The following is a 25,858-nucleotide window of genomic DNA, read 5'->3' as shown; positions in this document are numbered from 1 at the left end:
ACCAGTCATCTTGAATCTGTAATTGCTTAGACAATCACTGAATGCATAAAAGTGAAAGAACTACTATTGAAACCACTGCTTAATAAAATTTGTATTTGTTTTTATTTTTTTGCCTTGTATCTACTTTTAAAACATAGTTATTTGGATTCATACATTATTTTTGGCTTTTTTATTTAGTGTTGATTTTTTTAAAAAACTTTTTTATGTGCCAATGGTAAAGAGCCCTCCTGTCAAAAATGCAGGAGACATAAGAGATGCGGGTTTGATCCCCAGGTCTGGAAGATTCCCTGGAGGAGGGTATGGCAACCCACTTCAGTCTTCTTGCCTAAAGAATCCCCATGGACAGAGGAGCCTGGCGGGCTACAGTCCATAGGGTTGCAAAGAGTCAGACATGACAAGCTAATTAGCATGCATATAGCCAATTAAAAATGTGACAGTTTCAAGTGGATAGCAAATGGACTCAGCCATACATACACATGTATCCATCCTCCCCCAAACTCCCCTCCCACCTAGACTGCCAGATAACATTGAGCAGAGTTCCCTGTGCTATAGAATAGGACCCTGTTGGTTAAGGACTCACACATTGTATGTGAAATGCTGCTGCATCAACATAATGCTGAAAACTGTCCTATTCAGTAAACAATTCAATTGATATAGCTCCAAATCGAGTCAGACAGCATGCCTGACAATCAAATTATTTGGACATGTTACTGTCATTAAGCTTTCAATCTCACTTCCACGATAGGAGGCAGCTGAGCATGTACCACTCTGACTTCACAAGGTTACATCTGCTGAGGATCTGAGTCTCTCCCCTGTTGCCATCTCATTCCCATCCAACGTGAAGAAGAGAATAGAAGGGTGAGATATACAGACTAAATATCGAGTATATTTCTCCCTTCCCTGAGTCTGTCCTCTCCTGTTAGTAGGAGCTCTGCCATGGGAATGCCATGCTATAGGAGTAATTATCAGCCTGGAGCAGGGGTCGGCAATTTCTTCCTGTAAAGGGCCAGATGATAAGCATTTTCAGCTTTTCAGGCAATGGGGTCTCTGTCCCAACTACTCAGCTCTGTTGCTGCTGCTAAGTCGCTTCAGTTGTGTCCGACTCTGTGCGACCCCATAGCCGGCAGCCCACCAGAGCCCCGTCCCTGGGATTCTCCAGGCAAGAACACTGGAGTGGGTTGCCATTTCCTTCTCCGATGCGTGAAAGTGAAGTCCCTCAGTCGTGTCTGATTCTTAGCGACCCCATGCACCGCAGCCCACCAGGCTCCTCCATCTATGGGATTTGCCAGGCAAGAGTACTGGAGTGGGGTGCCATTGCCTTCTCTGTCGGCTCTGCTACTAGGGCACAAGAGCAATCACAGAGAATACTTAAATGTGTGTAGCTATGCTCCAATATAACTTTGTTTACAAAAAAGGCAGCAAGCCAGATCATAGTTTGCCAACTCCTGTGCTTATCTATTTATTTTATCAAGGATATATTCTGTTTTTTAGCTCTGTAACTGAACAGTCTTTTACATATATATATATGTACACATTGTTGTCTAGTTCTGTTTTCTATCTTGCTACTATTTTAATTGATTCTATCATTTATTCTTCTAATCATAAAGCTTCTAGGTCCTACTCCAGTTTGCTTTTTTTTTTTTACCTTTACCATAACTCAAATTTCCCCAGCCCTCTCCTCAGGTGAGTACAACAGTTAGGATACATGAGCTGTAAGGCCTGTCTTAATCAGTTATTGCTGTATAACAAAGCACCCCAAAACTCAGCAGCTTAAAGCAACTCCCCACACTTTTCCTGAGTCTTTGAGTCAGTAGGTAAGTTGTCTCCTCTCACCTCTTACAATTATCTTGCCTTTTTGGTATTTGTTATTCCTAATGAACTGATAAAATTTTATCTAATTCCTCTCCCTAAAAAATTCATTGAGGTTTTAATTGCCTTCAAATCATAAATTCTGGAAGACTGACATTGTTACATTTTTTCACCTAGGACCATGGTAAACTGTTCCACTTTTTTAGATCTTGCTTTTATGACTTTTCATAAAATTACAGTTTTACTCAAGTAGTCCCTGTTTCTTTTCTTCTTAATTTTGTTCCTAAGTATTTTACAGGTTGTTTGACTGTCATTATTGGGACATCGTAGGTTCACAAACTCAGGAATTTCCCAGGTGAAATGTGAAAACAGCTCCTGAACATAGCGGGTGGGGAAAGAGGAATGAGGCAGCCGCTCTCGATTACTAGGCCCAGTCCTACTAAGCAACAGGACTTAACTTGGGAGGCTTGTCCCCACAGGCTGTGCAATGAGCACAGCTCCACAGCCTCCCATTAGAATCCTGTCAGCATCCTTGACAGGGTACTGATAAGTACTGTCAAGATGGTCTCAACAGCACGTTCCCTCTCAAGGCTGCATCCTTGAAATGGCTCTGGCTGCGGGAATGGTAAGGAGAACGTACATTCCAAGGATGAATAGAGACGAGGCATCTCTGATTTTCCGCATCCAGCTCGCAGGTCGCCTGGCAGTCATGTCCTCTTGATGACCTCTCCATCAGACATTTTCATTTGTAGTCAATTATTGTTAATACAGAGATTTTTATTTTTTCACATTTATGTGGTTTTGGTTTTTGCACATTTATCTTATACTCGACCTCTTTATCAAAGTTAACTTTCAATGTCAATTTCTCTAACAAAACTTTACTATACTGTTAATTTTTAATTCTTTGAAAAATTTTTCTTCTCCTTTCTTAACATGTAAAGGACTTAGCACAGTGACTGGCAAATAAGAGCAAGCACTCAGCAAATGTTAGCTACTATTATGATTTTTATTGCTTACTCAGGATATACTTAAATTATTTATTCATTATCCTCTCTTAGCTATGAGATCTTTTGACTATACAAATAGGAAAAAAAATTTCTGGGAATTTATCTGGGAAATGGTATACAATCTTGTACTTCATATTACCTTTATTCCTGTTATATCTACAGAAGATGTAAAAAATTGTCTAGTACATGAAACACCACTTATAGTTCAATTCTAAAAGTTAAATATATTTAAGATTTTATGCTTTATCAGACATATCAATAAACTGAACTTTTAAATGAAAATGTTAACACTTGTAAAATGCAGCTTTAATGTTAAGTAATGACCAAGTTAATTAAAGCAGATCTTCTATGTTGAGAATAAACTGACCTTTATTAATTAATTAACTGACCTTTCTAATCTTGACCTTTCTCTGGATGATGCTTTCCCAATGTACTATCAGTTTTTCATAGGATTGGTCTATGCTTACTTTAAGCAAATGTATTTTTCTGATTTTTCTCTGTACTTGTTTTCTTAATCTAGGAAACACAGGAGAAGCTGAACACAGGGGAAAAGTGAGGGGAAAGTGTGGCTAAAACAGGGATACTGTGTTTTGACTGCCTTTAGATTTGTATCTAACATAGTATATTTAGTCACTTTGCTCAGTGGTCTAGAGAATGGTATTACAAAGCAAAGATTACAAGGTCTAGTCTCATAAATATTGGTATCACTGTGTTACTTGGCCAACAAACACGATTAAATAATAACAAAGAGCAGGGCTTGTACAGTCTTTTTTAAAATTTCCTTCCCATCAAGGTCGCCACCAAGCACCCGGTCGAGTTCCCTGCGTTGGGCAGCAGGTTCTCACTTGTTATCCATTTTATACACAGTAGTGTGTATATGTCAGCACAGGTCTCCTAATTCACCCCACCCTCCTCTGCCCTCCTTGGCAACTCTAAGTTTGTTCTGTACATCTGTGACTGCGTTTCTGCTTTGAAAATAAGTTCACCTCTACCGTCTTTCTAGATTTCACATATAAGCAGTATTACATGATATTTTTCTCTGACTTACTTCACTCTGACATTCTCTATCCATCCATATCTCTGCATATGGCACTACTTCACTCCTTATGGCTGAATAATATTCCGTTTTATATGTGTATCACATCTTCTTTATCCATTCCTCTATCAGTGGACATTTAGGTTGCTTCCATATCCTGGCTATTGTAAATAGTGCTGCAGTGGACATCAGGGTGCATGCCTTTTGAATTATGGTTTTCTTCAGATAAATGCCCAGCAGTGGGATTGCTGGGTCATACGTCCTGTGTGCTTAGTCACTCAGTCGTGTCCGACTCTTTGTGACCCCAAGGACTGTAGCCCACCAGGCTCCTCTGTCCATGGGATTCTCCAGGTAAGAATACTGGAGTGGGTTGTCACGCCCTCCTCCAGGGGATCTTCCCAACCCAGGGATCAAACCCAGGTCTTTCACATTGCAGGTGGATTCTTTACCATCTGAGCCATCAGGGAAGCCCGCTGGTAGCTCTATTTTTTTTAGCTTTTCAAGGAACTTCCCCACTGTTCTCCATAGAGCTTGAATTCTTAACCACAAAACTATAGTTCCTTTTAAACTTGTGTCTCTGCTTAAGTCTGCACATCTCCTAAAAACTTTAAACTTGCCTTTCACTCAAAACTCTCTTAATGGCTGCATAGCCCAAGTATGTCGCCCACTGGAATTGCCCGCAACTTATCAAAAGTCAAATTTGCTACAACTGCAAACCTAAATAGAATATACAGATGTGCCTCTACATCACACAAAATAGCACTAGCCACATACTGAGGTTCAAAGTCATTCGGGGCAGACTCTGGGCAGTCAAGGGGTGAACCAGTCACAGGTCAGACAGAACTCTCTCTCCTTCATTAGGCTTTTTCCTTGAGGATCCAACTGTGAAGCAAGGCTCCAGGTTAATTTTTTTTTTTTCAGGTTAATTTTTAACAGATACTTTCCCTTGGGCAATAGAGGTGGTTATACACTCAGAAAGAAAACTTAAAGAGGACAAGTTAGGGCTGTTGGAAACAAAGCAGAGAGCAAGTCGGTGTTCAGTTCATTTCAGGGGACACGTTTTCTTTTATAAATGGACGCATAGTAGATTTACAATATTTCAGTTCAGTTCAGTTGCTCCGTCTTGTCCAACTCTTTGCGACCCCATGGGCGGCAGCACGCCAGGCCTCCCTGTCCATCGCCAACTCCCGGAGTTTACTCAAACTCATGCCCATCGAGTCGGTGATGCCATCCATCTCATCCTCTGTCATCCTCTTCTCCTCCTGCCCTCAATCCCTCCCAGCATCAGGGTCTTTTCCAATGAGTCAGTTCTGTGCATCAGGTGGCCAAAGTAGGAGTTTCAACTTCAACATCAGTCCTTCCAATGAACACCCAGGACTGATCTCCTTTAGGATGGACTGGTTGGATCTCCTTGCAGTCCAAGGGACTCTCAAGAGTCTTCTCCAACACCACAGTTCAAAAGCATCAGTTCTTTGGCGCTCAGCTTTCTTTATAGTCCAACTCTCACAGTGATTCAGGTGTAGAGCAAACTGATTTATACACATGTATATGTCTATATGGGTTTTTCCCAGATTCTTTTCTGTCATAGGTTATAAGACATTGAATACAGTTCCCTATAGTAATGTGTATCTGTTAATCCCTGATCCCCAATTTATTCCCTCCCCGGCCCCACCTTCCCTTTTCAGGTAGCCATGATTTTTTAACAAAGGCAGGTCATTACAGATGTTCAGTGCTGGTGCAGGTCTGGGAGATAAAGGTCCATGATGAGATTTTCCCTGTTTCCAATTTCAGCTCCTTGAATCCAGGCCTTAAACTCTGGTGCCATTTTCCTAAGAATCTGGTAAAATGGAAAATTAGGAAAAAAATTTTCCAATCTCAACACACCCCTACTCAATTATAGTCCTCAAGTACTTACCTTTAGGAAGCCCAGTTTTTACCTCAGACCAGAAAGACTGACTGAGTTAGGTGGGCAGAATGTGTTTGGCACAACTTACATATAGTTATATCCAGGACAAGACTGTGTGGAGGAGAAAATGGAATCCACAGAAATACAAAGAAGCTTACAGACCCTCTAAGTAATATAGCCCACACATAAAAGAAGCCCAGTGGGCACATACTTCCTTACTTCATGAGCCAACTCAGCCCTGGATACATATGTGCTAATAAAAATATACCATATGTGGAAAGCATGACTTCTGAATTTTTCCTGATAAAGCATTCAAATGCTAACTTCCAAGAGATGCACATAATTGTTTTCCTCTTGGATGGAAATGAAATGCAAATCCATGGTCTTGATTATCAGAGTGGAATAGAGAATTGACAGATTTAAAACATTATACTTCTGCCAAGATGACTGCACTTTCTTTTACTTCCTTCAAAGAAAAAAAATTATTATTTTTCCATTCACTTTTCCAGCTGATGGATAGATAAAAATGGCATTGAGATTTCCAAGACCACTTGGCAGGAGAGGCTTGGTGTAAGGGCTGAAGCTTTTAAAGACTGGTTTGGGCTCATTTTTATGAACTGGAAAGGAAAAAATAAAATTTCTACATATATCATAACTGTAGATTAAAGACACACATACCGACCTGTGGACTTGTAGAAATCACTGGGTACTTTTATTTTCTTCTCCATCTTTCCAGAACACACAGGTGCCTGGCCAATTCCAAGAACACTGGGTCCTAGAATCACGTTTTCATCATGTGCCTCTCTGGGGGGGTGACGGCAAATTCCACAATGGGACGAACTCAGGAACGACAATTATATGATAGAACACAACTAACTCGGGAACAACAGAACACAAAGCTGCTTTTTCAACCACATTTTACCTTAATGCCATTGGTTTCTGTTCTTCATGTTCTCATCTGGACTTTACAAGTATACTTTTGTAATTTTAAAAGGGTAAGTGTTCTGAGTGCCAAGAACTAAAATTCCTTCCTCTGTATTTACACTTTTAAAATATGTTAACAGTAGGGTTTCCCTGGCAGTCCAGTGGTGAGGTATCCTCCTGCCAATGCCCGGGACATGGGTTTGATCCCACATGCTGCAGAGAAACGAAGCCCGAGTGCCTAGAGAACCTCAAGCCTCAACCACTGAGCCCGCACGCCGTAACTACTGAAGCTCATACATTCTAGAGCCTGTGCTCCACAAGAGAGGCCACCACAATGAGAAACCTGAGCACTGCAACTCCAAGGAGCCCCCGCTCACTGCAACTAGAGAAGGCCCATGCACAGCAATGAAGACCCAGCACAGTCAGAAATAAAATAAAGCAATAAACCTTAAAAAAAAAATGTTAACAGCAAAAATCAGCTTCAATTTAGCACTATCAAGATTTTAATGTGAAAGACACATTTTTTTTTTCCACTTGCCACCTGTTATGACCAGGGCTCTTGGTAAACAGAAACTGCAGATAATTTAAGCACCAAAGGAATATGTAGGAAAACTGCTGGGTATCTTACAGAACTGATGGAAAAGGCAAGAGAATAAGGCTTAGAAAATGATCAGAAATGAGAAGTTAGAGGCAGAGGACTCAGCCAAGGTCATTCCACTGGAATATTTGAGATAGGATAATACTGCCCAGGAGATCCCGATACCATGGGTGCCATCACCACTGCATACTCACTGCCCCCAGAATCTTGACTCCATCACTGCCACCATGAAACCACGACTCGAGTATTTGGGATATTCTACAAAAGCAAACTTGATATGTTGTCCCCCACTCCAGATAAACTGACGGGCAAACCCTAACATCCCTCCATCATGGTCTACTACTAGTACCACCATCTGAGGTATTTAAGAATATTAGAGAGATATTTGGGAAAAGAGGCTGAGGTTTTGGATGGATTGAGAATGCATCATTATTTTCCCACTTAAAAACTCACTATGAAACAGTACTTGGAACTGATTATTCGATTCTACTAATTATTAGATTCCTTTCTCCACCAGAAACTTTCTCACACGAAGGGTAAGTATGTGTAAACATAACAATATTTTTTAAAAATCACATAAATAAGAAGCCAAAAAGTTTAATTTTATTGAATCAAGAAAGTTCATTCAGAGTTTACATAGACATTAATATACCTTAGATTATAAGAGTTAAGAGATCAATAGCTGAGGGGAAAGAAGAAAGCAGTTTATATTTTCACTGTCAGAAAAAAAAAAAAAAATCTAATTTCTACAGATGTCTTGTAAAATTCCCAAAACAAGACCTAGCCAAGTTTATTGTTTAGTGGATCTTTTTTTCTTTTTTCAAGACATGAAAAGTGAGATTCAATGTGTATACTATTGGTTACAACTGATATACGAGCTTGAAAAAATGATAAGACAGAAGCATAAATATAATACAAAAAGACAAGGTTTTAAAACTGGACTGTAGGAATATAACTACAATAAGTTGGAAAAGATACACTAAAACCAGGAGTGTGTTACACTAGTTCAAAACAGAACTCATAAGGCAGACCAAACGATGCTGTTAATACTTAAGGAAAGGGGTCTGTTTGGGGGATGCATGTCTGGACAGATACCACCACAAAAAAATGCCAACAGTAACTACGTGGTCCCCTCTTGTTATTCGGTGTGGTGTCAAAGGTGAACTGGCTGGGTGAACAGCTTAAGCCTTCTCCAAAGATTTGTAGTACTCCACCAGCACATCCCAGGCCTTGGGAGCCATGAAACCTTCAGGAGGTTTCTGGCCTTCTCGGGCAAGTTTGCGCATTCGTGTTCCTGAAATAAATTCAAAGTCTTCATGGCTGAAAGGGAGAGAAAAAAGAAAATTATTTCACATTTTAAAAAACTTTGTAAATAGTGAAATTTTAAAAAAAGTTTGTTTCTTCTGTTCATGGTAGAGAAGCTTAATGAAAAAGATCTAGATGAAATGTAATACTTATACATATCAACCTGATTTCAGGTTTGTCACAGACCAAGAAACATCAGAGTATCAAAAATCACAAAATAAAATGATGGTTGCTTGGATTGCCCCTTTATTGTTGGTTTAGTCGCTAAGTCACGTCCGACGCTTGTGACCCCACGGACTGTACTCTGCCAGGCTCCACTGTTCTTGGGATTTCCCAGGCAAGAATACTGGAGTGGGCTGCCATTTCCTTCTCCAGGGGATCTTCCCAACCCAGGGATCGAACCTGGTCTCCTGCATTGCAGGCAGATTCTTTACCGACTGAGCTATGAGGGAAGCCCTTTTATAACCATACACATTTCCTTCCCTCCTCCCCAATTCTTGGCAACTAAAAATTTAGAAATAGGAATTTTTTTTTTTTTTTTGGAAAAACATCTAATTTAACTAGCACCTGTTGAAAAATTTTTAGACAGTCTGAATCGGAAAGGCTAAATGCATTTTGGAACAGCAAGAGAAAAATTGGAACTTGAAAAATAATAAACAAGTAAGTAGCAATGATTAATACTATTCCATTGATAAGGTATTACACAAAGGCAGTGTTAGTTCTTTTCAGCTTCATACCTTCAAAACACACAAAAACCCTTAGACTATTAAGTATAGAGCACCTATGGCTAAGACACACAATGTCTACTGGTAATTTCAACCTTTTCCCTCAAACAAGGGGACTGACTAGGCAGCAGATAAGAACCCAGAGAGAGTTCTAGGTCATTCAACTCACTAGATCACAAGCCCTCCTTGTGATCCTCATCAGTGGCTGTACGTTTGTTCCTTCCCCACTTTGCTATCTGTGGAGTTAACTTGGAAATCAAGTGAAATCATAAACTGCCAGTGGTCCTTGCTTCTACAGATATGCCAGGTATGTTTTAACTAATAATTAGATTTCTAGGGATCAATCCGAAAAATTGATGCTTTTGAACTGTGGTGTTGGAGAAGACTCTTGAGAGTCCCTTGGACTGCAAGGAGATCCAACCAGTCCATCCTAAAGGAGATTAGTCCCAGGTGTTCATTGGAAGGACTGATGCTGAAACTCCAGCACTTTGGCCACCTGATGCGAAGAGTTGACTCATTGGAAAAGACCCTGATGCTGGGAGGGACTGGGGGCAGCAGGAGGAGAAGGGGATGACAGAAGATGAGATGGCTGGATGGCATCACCGACTCGATGGGCATGAGTTTGAGTAAACTCTGGAGTTTGTGATGGACAGGGAGGCCTGGCGTGCTGCGATTCATGGGGTCGCAAAAACCCCGCAAAGAGTCTGACACAACTGAGTGACTGAACTGAACTGAACTGATGTAAAGGAAATAATTGGAGAGGCCTGCAAACATTATGCATAAAGATAGTTATTTAAAGTTGTTTTATGTAAAAACGTTGTAAATGATGACAGTTGAAGGTTTAAGTAAACTACGTACATCCCTGAATACAGTTACACAGTCATTAGAGTATACTGAAGAACAGTAAAAAATGTAAGTGATGATTCATGAAAAAAGTAAAATTTCTGTCAAGGCCACAGAGGGGCTAAGGAAGATGACCATGACAGAGGAAAATCCATTGGATAAATGAATCAAAATTTAAATTCTCTTTAATCAGCAGTTTCAGTGGCATCACTGACTCAATGGACATGAGTTTGAGCAAACTCCAGAAGATAGTGAAGGACAGGGAAGCCTGGTGTGCTGCAACCCATGGGGTAGCAAAGATTCGGACACAACTGAGCAACTGAACAACCAAGCGGATGATGAAGGAAAGAGATCAAGTGGTAAAGCAGCAGAGATACAGAGTGGAGAAAAGATTTTTTTTAAAGGAAAGGAGAGGTCTTACCACGTATGTAGGCAGAAGAAAATAAGTGGCAAGAATGAGAAAAGGGAGGAGAATGAAAGCCAGGAGAGAGAAACAGCTAAGAAATGAAAGCTGGAGAAGATAAAGTCTGGGATGAACAAAGAGAAAGAAGTTCTGAGAGTGAAGAATGAAGAAAAGAAATAAGTGATGATCTATAGTTAGCAAGAGATGAGGTGGTTAATGCAAGATGGTCTCAACCTTCTCAATAAAGATGTAAGATCATCTCCTGAGAGGAACCCAGAACCTGTATGGTAGGAACTGATCATAAGATCCATCAATGCAGTTAAGTGACTTTATCTCCAAGCCAGAGAGGTTATCCCTCCAGGCAGAACGTAGCAAAGCAGCACCTGGAAAGGAAGTCAAGGGCCTGCAGGGGTCCAGATCTCTCCAACTGTGTCGAAAAACACTCATTCCAACCCAATGTACAACTGACTAGTTTGGCTAACAATCATTTGACAAAAGTTGCTTGAACGTTTCTGTTCCTCAGGAGGTTCACTTAACAATTCCTTCCATAAGCCTCATTAAGGAAAATTATGACCCTAGATCTTTCTGGCCATGTCAATTTAAACTTTTGATTTCAAAAAAGGAAACCCCCTGTCTGTGTAGAAAGTGCCTGTTCCTGATGGGCAATGAGAAAGAAAATGAGGGAGCAGCTTGCAGAATGACTCTGTCCTGACTTTGTGATTAAAGGAAAAAAGCCAGACCAATTAAAGTCCTTTCTTTCCTCAGAATGCCAAAGAGTCTGAAATCCAGAAGTCAGCGTGCATTCCTTCTGAAATTGCACTTTAAAACCACAGTCCCTGGGTACCTCTTTTCCTGACCCTATTTCACACTCCATCTGTCCCGCATGCCACAAGCATTTCTTCATCACATGAAATGGGAGTTTCTGCTTCCACAAACTGGTGTTTCCACTCCACCCTGGCTCCGGAAAACACATTTATTTCCCTCTGCCTCATACTTGTACTTCTATCCATCACATGAGGATTGTATTTTTTTTTTTTATCAGAAGTCAGATGCAAGGACTTGACACAAGAGTCACTATCTGTAATCTAATCACAGTTTTCACAATCACAGCTTTGAATGGATAGCTTTCCACAGGAAAAAATAAACCAAGTAAAAACTGAGCTCTTCTGGGAATGACCTAAAAACTAGCTATGAACCCTACCTGTGAGTAATCGGGAATCTGCCAGAAGCAGGTCAGGCTACTAAACAAAGGACCTAAGGCTTTCACTGGGCTTCCCTCATAGCTCAGCTGGTAAAGAATCTGCCCGCAATGCAGGAGACCTGGGTTCGATCCCTGGGTTGGGAAGAGCCCCTGGAGGAGGGCGAGGCAATCCACTCCAGTATTCCTCTCTGGAGAATCCCCTATGGACAGAGGAGCCTGGCGGGCTGCAGTCCCTGGGGTCACAAAGAGTCAGACACGACGGAGCAAGTCAGTACAGCACAGGCTTTCACTGCAAAGCAATTCCAGTTAGCCCGTCTGACTGCACTCGGTAACCGACATCCATAGCACCTGAAAAAAGAAACGCAGGTCTGGTTTTTTTCCCTTTTCAAAACCACTTGGTCACAGATTCTTACAATCCACAGCTGAAAGAACGCCTTCTCTAAAACACACACACACACACACACACACAAACACACACACTCTCTCTCTCTCTCCAAAAAACAATAAAACACACAACCTAAAAAACAACCGAAGGGGAAGAGGTGTTAGGACTCAGGGCTGGAAAAGGCACAGCAGCCATCAGACTGGGGGAGCCTGGGGCGCAGCATCTTGTCCCATGTACGACCACTCACTACATGTGGCCAGCATCTTGACCGACTCCGAAGCACAGCAACTCGTGGCCATGTGCTCAAGATTTTAAATCTTTACAACCATCTGCTGTCTCTCACATATGCGACCAACAGAGCCACCAGCTCAAGTTGTTCAGATAGACAAGAGGCTGGGGTCAGAGGGGGGCCCTTCGCATTTATCTTTCAAAAGTTCATATTCAATTCAACTGGCTTTTTTAAAAAAATGCTAATTAGATGATAAGCAATCAGAGACACAAAGAGAAATTTCTCTGACAGAATTGAAGATGAGGGTAGTAACTTATAAGTGAATCGAATTAACTCTTTGGGAGCTAATTAACTTTGATCTAACCCGAAAGAAACTCATACATAATACAGTGTACCTCAAAACACTAAGAATTCTCTTCAAATACAAATAATTTATTCAAAATCAGATAATTAGCTGTTTATGGCTTTCTTTCCAGGAACCAAAAAGCATTGGTTGGCATCATATGTGACAAATTTAATAATTTTTTATTTCCAAACCAAAGACCAATCAAAACACATGAAAAATTTAATTATCTCAAACTAATTTACCAAAATCTTAATTCATCATGTTTTCCTCCCCTCAAAACTCTTTAAATAAAAGCTAGAGCACAGCTCCTCTCAGATATTCAGTCAAATAAGAAGTTTCCAGGGAATGCCTACTTGTCTTTCTTCCAGTCTCCACGTTGCAAGCTGCCCAAACCATCACCTCATTAACTGTTGCCTGCACCATAGCACACCTCCACACTGACCTCCCTCCCACCGTTCTCTCTTCTATACTGCTAGGTCATGTCTGTACTTTTAAGGGCCAAGTAGTAGTCCCAAACGTGTCTGTGTTTAATAAACACTGCAAGTATAGTTACTCTGTAATTCACGTCTGATAATTCTGATATGTGAAGTCTTTGCAAACCTGCTTGTGCTGAAGGCAGTTTCCTTTTTTTTTTTTTTTCTTTTGTTGGTGCTGTTTCCTTGTATGTTTTATCATTTTTGACTTAAACTGTCTATTAAGCCTGTATAATTATTTGTGGGACTAAGCTGAGGTTGAAGACAAGGAAGTAACAATCCAGTGAGAGTATACATTCACTTCTGCTGAATATTTAAGAGGCATGCCCAGTTAAGAACCACCAAAAACTGATTTCACGGCTTGAGAGTTTTTGGGTTGCTGATTTTTTTTAACATAATCCAGGCAATATGAGGGCTTCCCTGGTGGTTCAGTGGTAAAGAACCCACCTGCCAATGGAGGAGACAGGGCTTTGATACCCGACCCCCTGGAGGAGGAAATGGCAACCCACTCCAGTATTCTTGCCTGGGAAATCCCAGGGAGAGAGGAACCTGGGGGACCACAGTCCATGTTACAAAACAGTCAGACAAGACTAAGTGCCTAAACAGCAGCAACAAGAAGGTAATCTGAGTTTGGCCCATCTGAGCAGGTCTGAGCTTCTGAGCCTAAAGCTCAGGGCTCCGCTCAGACTCTCAGGGAAGAGGAATGAGTGGGGTTCACTTCCGGTTCTCTCTAAACACCTAAGGTGGGAGGGAGCACCAGCTTCACGGGAGTGTCTCCTGTTTGACTCCCCACCCTGGTCAGGACTATGGAAATCAACACTCAAGTCAGCTAGGTTCATCAGGGCAAAAGCAACTTCAACAATTAAGTTAACAGAAGTTCTAACTTTCACTTAACAGTTTACCCTGACAGTTCTTATCATCTTATCAGTGCCATAATGCTTTTCTGAAAACATTTTTCTTTATCCAGAATTTTTAGTTAATTTCTTAGGAGAAATCAGTCAGTATAATCCAATTTACCTAATTACCAAAAACTTGACCTTCCCAGTATCTAATGTACACTGTAACAACACTATCTTTTAAAAATCTATTCCAATTATGAGACCAATTATGAGTTTAGCTTCACAAGTAAGTCTATTGTATTATAGTTATCTGTCTAACTAGAAGCAATTGTACTCCTATTATCTACCGCTAACCTCCAAACTGCTAAACTCTGTGCAAGTAGTCATTTTTCTGCTATAAATACTCATCTGGGTAAAAATGTCTGTGATAATAAAAAATTCCATCTTTAAAAAAAAAAAAAAAAATCTATTCCAGTTTGTACCTTTCAAAAAACTGCTTTATCTAGTCCCCATCTCATCCTGCTCCTTTCACTCCCTTTTCCTATCCACCCTGCCCTTCTTCCCAAGCCCTCTGGGTCTTATCACCTCAGCACCTTTGCAAGTGCTTATCTCTTTGTCCAGAATGCTATTCAGTTTCGTTCAGTTTAGTCTCTCAGTCGTGTCCGACTCTTTGCCACCCCATGGACTGCAGCACGCCAGGCCTCCCTGTCCATCAACAACTCCCGGAGTCTGCCCAAACTCATGTCCATTGAGTCGGTGATGCCATCCAACCATCTCATCTTCTGTTGTCCCCTTCTCCTCCTGCCCCCAATCCCTCCCAGCATCAGGGTCTTTTCCAATGAGTCAGCTCTTTGCATCAGGAGGCCAAAGTATTGGAGTTTCAGCTTCAGCATCAGTCCTTCCAATGAACACCTAGGACTGATCTCCTTTAGGATGGACTGGTTGGATCTCCTTGCAGTCCAAGGGACTCTCAAGAGTCTTCTCCAACACCACAGTTCAAAAGCATCAATTCTTCAGCGCTCAGCTTTCTTTATGGTCCAACTCTCACATCCATACTGACCACTGGAAAAACCATAGCCTTGACTAGGCGGACCTTTGTTGGCAAAGTAATGTCTCTGCTTTTTAATATGCTGTCTAGATTGGTCATAACTTTCCTTCCAAGGAGTGTCTTTTAATTTCATGGCTGCAGTCACTATCTGCAGTGATTTTGGAGCCCAAAAAAATAAAGTCAGCCACTGTTTCCCCATCTATTTGCCATGAAGTGATGGGACTGGATGCCATGATCTTAGTTTTCTGAATGTTGAGCTTTAAGCCAACTTTTTCACTCTGTTGTTTCACTTTCATCAAGAGGCTCTTTAGTTTTTCTTCACTTTCTGCCATAAGGGTGGTGTCATCTGCATATCTGAGGTTATTGATATTTCTCCCTGCAATCTTTATTCCAGCTTGTGCTTCCTCCAGCCCAGCGTTTCTCATGATGTACTCTGCATATAAGTTAAATAAGCAGGGTGACAATATACAGCCTTGACGTACTCCTTTTCCTATTTGGAACCAGTCTGTTGTTCCATGTCCAGTTCTAGCTGTTGCTTCCTGACCTGCATACAGGTTTTTCAAGAGGCGGGTCAGGTGGTCTGGTATTCCCATCTCTTGAAGAATTTTCCATAGTTTATTGTGATCCACATAGTCAAAGGCTTTGGCATAGTCTATTACCTCCATCTTTATCAAGGGTATGAATGCCTATTCATCTTTTGGAACTCAGCCTAAATGTCACCTACTCCAGCAACCCATCCCTGATAACCTAGACTTGGTCAGATAAGTGTCAGCTGAGCTTGCCACAAGTCTTCTGCAAAGCACATGCGACCCTTAGTTAACTGTGTCATTAATGGTTTATTGTCTGTCTTCTCCAGAATGTAAGTTCTATATCTATTAAGGCAACAAATCAAGCTTGTTTCCAACCACAGTGCCCACACTTAGCAAGGGTATATGTAGTAAAGATCAATATGTAGTTAATAAATAAAAGAATAGCAAATTTGGAAAGTTTATCCTAATTTCAATGTAAATGTTGACTTTAAAACAAAATACAGCATATATAAAATATATAATTTGACTTTCAAAAATATATATAGTACTGTCATTAATTATGATTCAAAGATTTTAAATGAGACCTTATCTGTTAATGATTATGCAATAACCCCCATGCAATAAATATAATATTTACTATTATTATCTAATAATTATTATCTATGCAATAAAAAAATAAAACTTTTGCCATAAAGTATGTGAAAAATCTGCAAGCACAGGACAAGACTCATTGGCAAATTCATGCAATTACTGTCAGACTTCCACAAGTTTTCACAAGAAACATCAAAATCAATAAAAACATTTTATGAATTAACGGCAGACAGTTCCCCAGTACTTTAAGAGAAATCTTTATGTGTGGCAAAGACTATACAGCAAGAAAGAAAACAGAATTCACACAAGAAATATTTCAGGGGTCAAGATGACAAGACTTGGGTGTAAAGAGTAAGGTGAAAGAATAAAGGACTTCAAGATTCTACATAATGAGAAGAACAAGTAACTAAGGAATTTAGGATTTGGAGATATATGAAGGGAAAGGTAAAGCTGCTTCTGAACATTTTAAATAACATCATGAAATCTAAGCAGAAACGCCCATTAGTGTGTAGAGAGGATTCTAAGATGGCCTTCATGACCTTTACCCCATGAAGGTGTCACTACCATGATATGTCCTTATATGGCAAAAGGAATTTTGCAGAAGCAATTGAAGTTACTAATCAATTGACCTAAAACAGTGAAACTATGTGAGTGGGCCTAACTAATTAATTAGACGCCTAATCACTCAAGCCCTCTAAAAGCAAAGACTGTTCTCAGATGACACAGCACTCACAGATTTGAGCCTCAGGGATTTGATGTGAGGGAGGGTCTAACACTGAGATCAAGAGGCCCACGAGGAAAAACCCCAATATGGCTCTGAGCTGCAGAGAACGATCCCCCTATTAACCAGTAAGAAGACAGGGACCCTCAGTCCTGTAACCGTAAGGAACTGAATTTTTCCAACAAGGGCATCTCGGAAGTTGATTCTTTCCAGAGCCTTCAGATAAGAGCCTAGCGGGCCAGAGAGTCTGGCTTAGCCATTCCAGGCTTCTGACCTAAGGAACTGTGAGGTTATAAATGGGTAATGTTTTAAGCCACTAAATTTGTGTTAATTTGTTACAGGGCAATAGAAAGTTAACATAATTAGCAACTTGGAAACACTGAGGAATAGCTTTGAGTGTCACCACACAGAAACCACTAGAGCAGGTGAGCTCTCCTGTGAAAAGTATATAAAAGAGTGAAGAATACATGAGAAAAACCTTGAAGGATGTCTATAAGTGCAGTGCTTTAAAAAAAAAAAAACAAAACAGTAAGTAGTAGTAGTACATGATTTAAGGTATACTTCAAAATTAAAATCCTTGGAGAAGGAAATAGCAATCCACTCCAGTACTCTTGCCTGGAAGATCCCATGGACGGAGAAACCTGGTAGGCTACAGTCCATGGGGTCGCAAAGAGTCGGACATGACTGAGCAACTTCACTTTATTCAGAATTAAAAATATGAAAGAAATACTCTACTGATAACATGGAAATAACCAAAAGCAAACATTTATGTCTACCTGTTCCCTCATTGACCCATTTCCACCAGGCACTCTGACTCACGTGCACTCTCTTTTTGGTGAGCTGCTATTTCAAAAATATGAACCAAAAATTTGCATTAACCTATCCAAATACAAAGAAGAATTATTGCTAAAGGGGAAAAAAATTGCAAATAGCTGAATTATCTCTACAAGTTTGTAATAGCTGAAAGAATGGGCTTTAATCTTAAACTAAATTTCCTTGAGTCATTATTACAGCTAATATGAACCTACTTAACTTCCTAAGTATAAACAGATGATTTTTATCATAATTCTTATCAATAATATCTCGCCTGTAATCTTCATGGTTTTTTAATCCCTAAGCCTTGTCTTACACTGGTATTTAGTCAAATCAAAGAGATAAAATCATTAATTACATAAAAGCTGGCATTGAGTAATATCCATTAATCAAACATAAGACAACCTCATATGTGCATAATTAATAACTGTGTTTTCTCACTACATCAAAGACTATCGCCTTTCCACAAAATTTTAATCACTTTCCAACATATTCCCATCAACTTAATTACACTTGAACAGGAATATAAAAAATTAGAAAACTAAGGCAGTTTTAAAGCTTCCCAAGTTACCATTTATTAAGATTTAGTAACTCAAAAAAAATTCGAAGAAAGTGAGCCAGTCATGCAACTAATATAGAATTCATCACTGGAAAATCTTATGAGAACTGATGTAATTATTTAGCTTTTGAATGATTAAAAGAGAGACTTAAAGCAGTATTACACAGACTTAACAAAACATGAAAGTTATCAAGGGCTTCCCAGCACATCATTCAACTACATACAGATGGACTCTATGGTCCTGTGTGTGATTAAATCAACTGATCATGCAAGGAAACCACAGTAACAAAACACATCCGCACAAGAAGTGTAAAAGCTCAACTCTAGTTTTGCTTCCTTAACTCATCAAAATGCAAACTCATCTAAGTTTTAAGTAGTTGGCCACGTGCAGAACAATTCTACTTCTCACCTCTAACTCTCTAAGTGACTAACTGTTACTTTCAGAAAGAGGTTTCACTCATAACATTTGTACATAAACCACACAAATAAACTGCGTGCTGGGTGAGAAGTGAAGGGTTGCCCTGCCCAGCATTCCACCCCAGCACTATACATTCTATCGATTTGTAGGAAACCAAGCCTACCCTCAGTGGGGGTTCTCAATGTCAGGAGGAGCTTTCAAAAGAATTGCCAATAGGTAATCCTCTCCACATTAAGAAAATTAAAATCTCTGATGGTGACCCTACATGTTTTGAACCACAAAAAGACATACTTGAAGCTTTTTTTGTTTTCCTTAATATTTAATTTATATTTTTCACTTCAATCACCTATATACTAACATAGTTCAAAGTTTACTCTAATTGCTTTTTCTTTAAAAAAATTTTCTTTAACCTTCTAAGGCATCTCTTTGGTACAAAAAGACCCTTTAAAACTCATCACGTTGCTTTTATAGCTGCACTTTTTTTCAGACAATGAAATTGTAGTATGTGTGTATGCATGTATACAAATATATATACATATGCATACATATACATATATAAATACACACAGAGACACATACATCTATTTTTAAGCCAAAACAAAACACGCCATGATTTAGAACAATTTCCAGTTATTGGCAAACCCTAATTTTGTACAAGGGTAAAAATGGTACATTTCTGGTTTATTGCAAATTCTTCTCATGGTGAGGTTCGGCAGTATACTATAACCTGGGCCACAACTCAGATCTTCAGAAAATAATGGTCTAGCAGGGCACCCAAAGCCCATGCTCTGGAACAACCCAGAGGGCTAGGGTGGGGAAGGGTGTGGGAGGGGAGGTTAAGGATGAGGGAGACACATGTATACCTGTGGCTGATTCATGTTGATATATGGCAAAAAAATATATCAACATATTGTAATTTTCCTCCAATTAAAATACATAAATAAGTTGTTTAAAAAAAGAAAATAAAAAAAAAGAAAAAAGAAAATAATGGTCTAGAGTGGGTCTTGCCTTGAATCCCACACCAAGGCCGTTGAGCACAGTCACAAATGCTTTCACATTTCCCCAAATCAGTTACACAATAAGCCTTTTCTGTTCATTGACTTGGGGGGTTTTCCTGTGATTTTCTAGAGTCCATTACTCAGAAAAGTCGGCTATCATCTAAGATTGTGCATTTTCTCCAGAATTATTTGTCATTAAATGAGAAGCCAACAAATCCCTCAAGTCCCACTTGTTATCAATAGTATTTATTTTTGCAGGTAACTTATTTTATTAAATGACATCAGAATTTATGTCCCTTTCAGAAACAAAAGAATTTTTTTTAAATTTCTTTTTCCTTCTTGTCTGAACCATTACAAAACAGGCCACATTAAATGAGGGCACGCGGTTAGGATCAGCATTATTCCTGAACACAGAGTGAACTGTACAGTATCATGGACAAAAGGATGAGTTCTTTCAGATGAGAAGTTATAAGACTTAAGTTTCAGTCAGCACCCATTAGCAGAGATGAACTGAGAAAACAAAAATTAAAAAATAGAGCTGGCCCTCCATATCCTTGGTTTCTACATCCAAGGATTCAAACAACCTCTGACTGAAAACATTCAGGGGGTGAGAAGAGAATTCCAAAAAGTCCCCAAAATGTAACTTGTAAAACCAAGAGTGGGTTTTCTGAAAGGGTAAACAAAATCAATAAACCTCTGGCCAAGCTCATCAAAAGCAAAGGAGAAAGGATCCAAATAAACAAAATACAAAATGAAAGAAGATAGATAACAAATAACTGACACTGCAAAAACAAAAATTTATCATGAGCAGGCAACAATATATGTAATTTACGTAGCATTTGTATCATATTTACATAGCATTTATATTGTATTAGGTATTAAAAAATAATCTAGAGGTAATTTAAAGTACATAGGAGGATGTGTGTAAGCCATATACAAATACTACATCATTTTATATAAGAGACTTGAGTATCTGAAGACTTTGGTATCTGTGCAGGGGTCCTGGAACCAATCCTCACAGAAACTAAGAGGCAACCACTTGCTCAACCTGAAGTGTAATTTATACTAAAAAAGCAAGAGGACTAAATAAGCAGGTACAATATGCATGAAGTAAGTATTAATCAACAAAACATGAAGCTCCTACTAACGGAAAATAGCTAGGAGCTACAGATTCTGGAAAGAACTACAGATTTTGAGCTAGAAGGAAATCAGTTCATTCACTGCCACCATTCTGGAGATAAAGAAACAAGGCCAGAGATGACACAGGAATCTCAAGTCACTCAAGCATGGGGCTAGCACTCCTAACTTCTGCTCCTAGAGCCTCACACGGCCACTCTAAACTTACAGGGTGTACTGCCTACAGGCTTCCCTCATTTACTGCACTTCAGTTTACCGTATCCTTCACAAGTTGAAGGTGTGTGGTAACCATGCCTTGAGAAAGTCTATTGGCACCATTTTTCCAACAGTGCTTGCTCATTTTGTGTCTGTGTGTCACATTTTGATAATTCTCACAATTGTTCATACTTTTTCATTATATATACATTACATATATGATAACAATATACACATTTCTAGTACTTACTAGGTTCCAGGTAACATTGCTTGCAAATGACATATATGAACTGATTTGGTCCTCAACCACTCTATGAAGATACATACATACAGCACGATCACTATTCCCCATTCTGAAGCTGAGGAAAGTAGGGCAGAAAGAGGAAAGTGATTTACCTGAGGTCACACAGCTACAGGGGTGGTGGGGCAAGAATGTGATTCCATTCCCTTGGGCTTCAAGGTCTGTGCTCTTTTGCTATTCTGACTCTAGCATAACAAAATAGAGACATTTCTAGGAGAAACTGTTCTAGATCCAATTCTGAACAGAAAGAAACTGATCAGTAAAGGGAAAGTATCAAAAATCTTGGAAGAAAAAAAACATCATTTTGGCAGAATGAAGAGAGGGAGGACAGAAAAGAGACTTGAATTTGCGTGTGTAGGATCAACACTAGTAACAGAATTAAAATCAAGGAAAAGAGATTATAAGAGACTAATCCCTAGACACATTCAATAGTTTTGTTTCCTGAGCTTAAAGAATCCAATCCTACAATAATAATTAAAAAAATATTTAATCTGTCACTGTTATGACTCCCCCCAAATCACAGACTCAACCTAGCAAACTAAATCATCTTTGTAGACATGATAAAAATGGGAGCTGGAAACTAATATAATTTTGAGGATTTGTATTTAATTGAATAATACTATGTTTAACAGAAGCTGAATTGTACATCATAAGGTTACTAGTGAGTTCTGTCCTCTATGAAGCCTAGTTTAATAATTCTATTATAAAGACTTGAATAATAACCTTGAAGGTCATGTTATCTAAAAATTTAATTAGCATATAGCAAGTATGACAGAATCAGCAATTCAAAGACCTGAAAAGTCTTTAGATCAAATTAAACAAGATGTTAAAATAAAAATAAACTTAGAATTTTCTAATTGGGATCTAAATAAATAATAAGAAAAATAGAGGGCTAGAGAAACGGTGTTTAATTGAGAAGAAGACTTTATTAATGCAATCTTTGCTGAATTTATTCAGTTTCTCTATTGATAAAACTAATGGCTTGTCTAAAGGATATCTAAGGTCTACTCCATCTCAAAGTACTATGAAATATTTAATGTTTATTATTTTTCTTAAAGTCCTGTATTTTGCAATTGGTTCTACCTTTTTGGATTACTTATTTCTTAAAATCGGAGAAGGAAATGGCAACCCGCTCCAGTATTCTTGCCTGGAGAATCCCATGGACAGAGGAGCCTGGGGGGCTACAGTCCATGGGGTTGCCAAGAGTCAGACACGGCTAAGCGACTCACACACACACACATTTTCATTATTATTATATTTGGTGATCTGTGATTTTGGAGGTTACTACTGTAATTGTTTTAGAGCCCCAGAACCATGCCCATATAATGATGGTGAACTTAATAAATGTATGTTCTCACTGCTCCACTAACTAGCCGTTCCCCCATCTCTCTTCCCCTTCGCAGGCCTCCCTATTCCCTGAGACACAACAATATTGAAACCAGGTCAATTAATAACCTACAATGCCTCTAAGTTTTCAAGTCAAAAGTGCACATGTCTCTCACTTTAAATCAAAAGCTAGAAATGATTACGCTTTATTAGCAAGGAAGGCATGTTGAAAACTGAGATGGACTAGGCCTCTTGTGCCAGGCAGCCAAGCTGTAAATGCAAAGAAAAAGTTATTGAAGTAAATTAAAAGTGTTAGTCCATCAAACACATGAATGACAAGCAAGCCAAACAAGCGTTATTGCTCACATGGAGAAAGTATTAGTGGTCTGGATAGATGATCAAACCAGCTACAATAATCCTTTCAGCCAAAGCCTAATTCGGAGTAAGGCCCCAACTCTCTTCAATTCTGTGAAGACTAAGAGAGGTGAGGAAGTTTAAAAAGAAAAGTCTGAAGCATGCAGAGGTTGGTTCATAAGGTTTAAGGAAAGAAGTCATCTCCATAACATAAAAGTACAAGGTGAAGCAGCAAGTGTTGATATAGAAGCTGCGGCAAGTTATCCAGAAGATCTAGCTAAGATCATTAATGAAGGTGGCTACACTAAACAATGGGCTTCCCTGGTGGCTTAGACGGCAAAGAATCTGTCTGCAATGCAGGAGACCTGGGTTCAATCCCTGGAGAGCCCCTGAAGAAGGGAATGGCAAACACACTCCAGTATTCTTGCCTGTAGAATTCCATGGACAGAGGAGCCTGGTGTGCTACAGTCCACAGAGTCACAAAGAGTCAGACGCAACTGAGCAACTAACACTTTCACACTAAACAACAGATTTTCCATGGAGATGAAACAGCCTTCTCTTGGAAGATGATGCCATTCATAGCTAGAGAGGAGAAGTCAATGCCTAGCTTCAAAGGACAGGCTGACTCTTGTTAGAGGTTACTGCAGCTGATGACTTTAAATTGAAGTCAATGTTCATTGACCATTCCAAAAATCCTAGTGTCTTTAAGGATGATGCTAAATCTACTCTGCCTGTGCTGTATAAATGGAACAACAAAGTCTGAATGACAGCACATCTGTTTACAACATGGTTTTATAGAGTATCTTAAGCCTATTGTTAAGAACTTCTGCTCAAGAAGAAAAGATTCTTTACAGAATATTGGCATTGCTCATTGACAATGCACTTGGTCACCCAAGAGCTCTGATGGAGGTGTGCAATGAATTTAATGTTATTTTCATGCCTGCTAATGTTGTGGATAAAGGACTAATTTCCACTTTCAAGTCTTCTTATTTAAGAAATATATTTTATAAAGCTATAGTTGCCACAGATAGCAATTCCTCTGATGAATCTGGGCAAAGTTAATTGAAAACCTTCTAAAAAAGATTCACTATTCTATATGCCATTAAGAATATCTGTGATTCCTGGGGAGAGGTCAAAATACCAGCATTCACAGGAAGCTAATTCCAAACACAGAAGAACTAGACAAAAAAGATCTTCATGACCCAGATAATCACAATGGTGTGATCATTCACCTAGAGCCGGACATCCTGGAAGGTGAAGCCAAGTGGGTCTTAGGAAGCATCACTACGAACAAAGCTGGTGGAGGTGATGGAATTCCAGTTGAGCTATTTCAAATCCTGAAAGATGATGCTGTGAAAGTGCTGCACTCAACATGCCAGCAAATTTGGAAAACTCAGCAGGGGCCACAGGACTGGAAAAGTCAGTTTTCATTCCAATCCCAAAGAAAGGCAATGCCAAAGAATGCTCAAACGACTGCACAATTGCACTCATCTCACACGCTAGTAAAGTAATGCTTAAAATTCTCCAAGCCAGGCTTCAGCAATATGTGAACCGTGAACTTCCATATGTTCAAGTTGGTTTTAGAAAAGGCAGAGGAACCAGAGATCAAATTGCCAACATCAGCTGGATCATCGAAAAGGCAAGAGAGTTCCAGAAAAACATCTATTTCTGCTTTATTGACCATGCCAAAGCCTTTGACTATGTGGATCACAATAAACTCTGGAAAATTCTGAAAGAGATGGGAATACCAGACCACCTGACCCGCCTCTTGAAAAACTGTATGCAGGTCAGGAAGCAACAGCTAGAACTGGACATGGAACAACAGACTGGTTCCAAATAGAAAAAGGAGTACCTCAAGGCTGTATATTGTCACCCTGCTTATTTAACTTATATGCAGAGTACATCATGAGAAACGCTGGGCTGGAGGAAGCACAAGCTGGAATAAAGATTGCAGGGAGAAATATCAATAACCTCAGATATGCAGATGACACCACCCTTATGGCAGAAAGTGAAGAACTAAAGAGCCTCTTGATGAAAGTGAAAGAGGAGAGTGGAAAAGTTGGCTTAAAGCTCAACATTCAGAAAACAAAGATCATGGCATCTGGTCCAATCACTTCGTGGCAATTAGATGCAGAAACAGTGGAAACAGTGACTGACTTTATTTTTTGGGCTCCAAAATCACTGCAGATGGTGATTGCAGCCATGAAATTAAAAGATGCTTACTCCTTGGAAGGAAAGTTATGACCAATCTAGACAGCATATTAAAAAGCAGAGACATTACTTTGCCAACAAAGGTCCGCCTAGTCAAGGCTATGGTTTTTCCAGTAGTCATGTACAGATGTGAGAGTTGGACTATAAAGAAAGCTGAGTGCCGAAGAAATGATGCTTTTGAACTGTGGTGTTGGAGAAGACTCTTGAGAGTCCCTTGGACTGCAAGAAGATCCAACCAGTCCATCCTAAAGGAGATCAGTCCTGGGTGTTCATTGGAAGGACTGATGCTGAAGCTGAAACTCCAATACTTTGGCCACCTGATGCGAAGAGCTGACTCATTGGAAAAGACCCTGATGCTGGGGAAAATTGGGGGCAGGAGGAGAAGGGGACAACAGAGAATGAGATGGTTGGATGGCATCACCAATTCGATGGACATGGGTTTGGGTGGACTCCGGGAGTTGGTGATGGACAGGGAGGCCTGGCATGCTGCACTTCATGGGGTGGCAAAGAGTCGGATACGACTGAGCAACTGAACTGAACTGAATTCCAAACCTCATGGGTGACCTGAGGGGTTCGAGGCTTCAGTGGAGGAAAGAACTGCAGATGTGGTAGAAATAGCAAGAGAAC

The 25,858-nt window shown here is 39.7% G+C and overlaps 1 protein-coding gene across 1 annotated transcript in view; it reads right to left on the bottom strand.

Annotated features, from left to right (window-relative positions):
• Positions 1 to 7,861: 7,861 nt before the first annotated feature.
• Positions 7,862 to 25,858, bottom strand: part of PAPSS1 (3'-phosphoadenosine 5'-phosphosulfate synthase 1) — a 111,034-nt gene continuing 93,037 nt past the window's right edge. Inside the window, exon 12 of the mRNA XM_043870951.1 lies at positions 7,862 to 8,600. Coding sequence (XP_043726886.1) covers positions 8,462 to 8,600 — 139 coding nt within the window. The 3' untranslated portion in view covers positions 7,862 to 8,461. The remainder of the gene's footprint in view (positions 8,601 to 25,858) is intronic.

Source organism: Cervus elaphus, chromosome 17 (assembly GCF_910594005.1).
Source record: "Cervus elaphus chromosome 17, mCerEla1.1, whole genome shotgun sequence".
Taxonomy (NCBI): domain Eukaryota; kingdom Metazoa; phylum Chordata; class Mammalia; order Artiodactyla; family Cervidae; genus Cervus; species Cervus elaphus.
The sequence above is the reverse complement of the archived record's forward strand: the minus strand, read 5'-3'. Positions and strand labels throughout refer to the sequence as shown.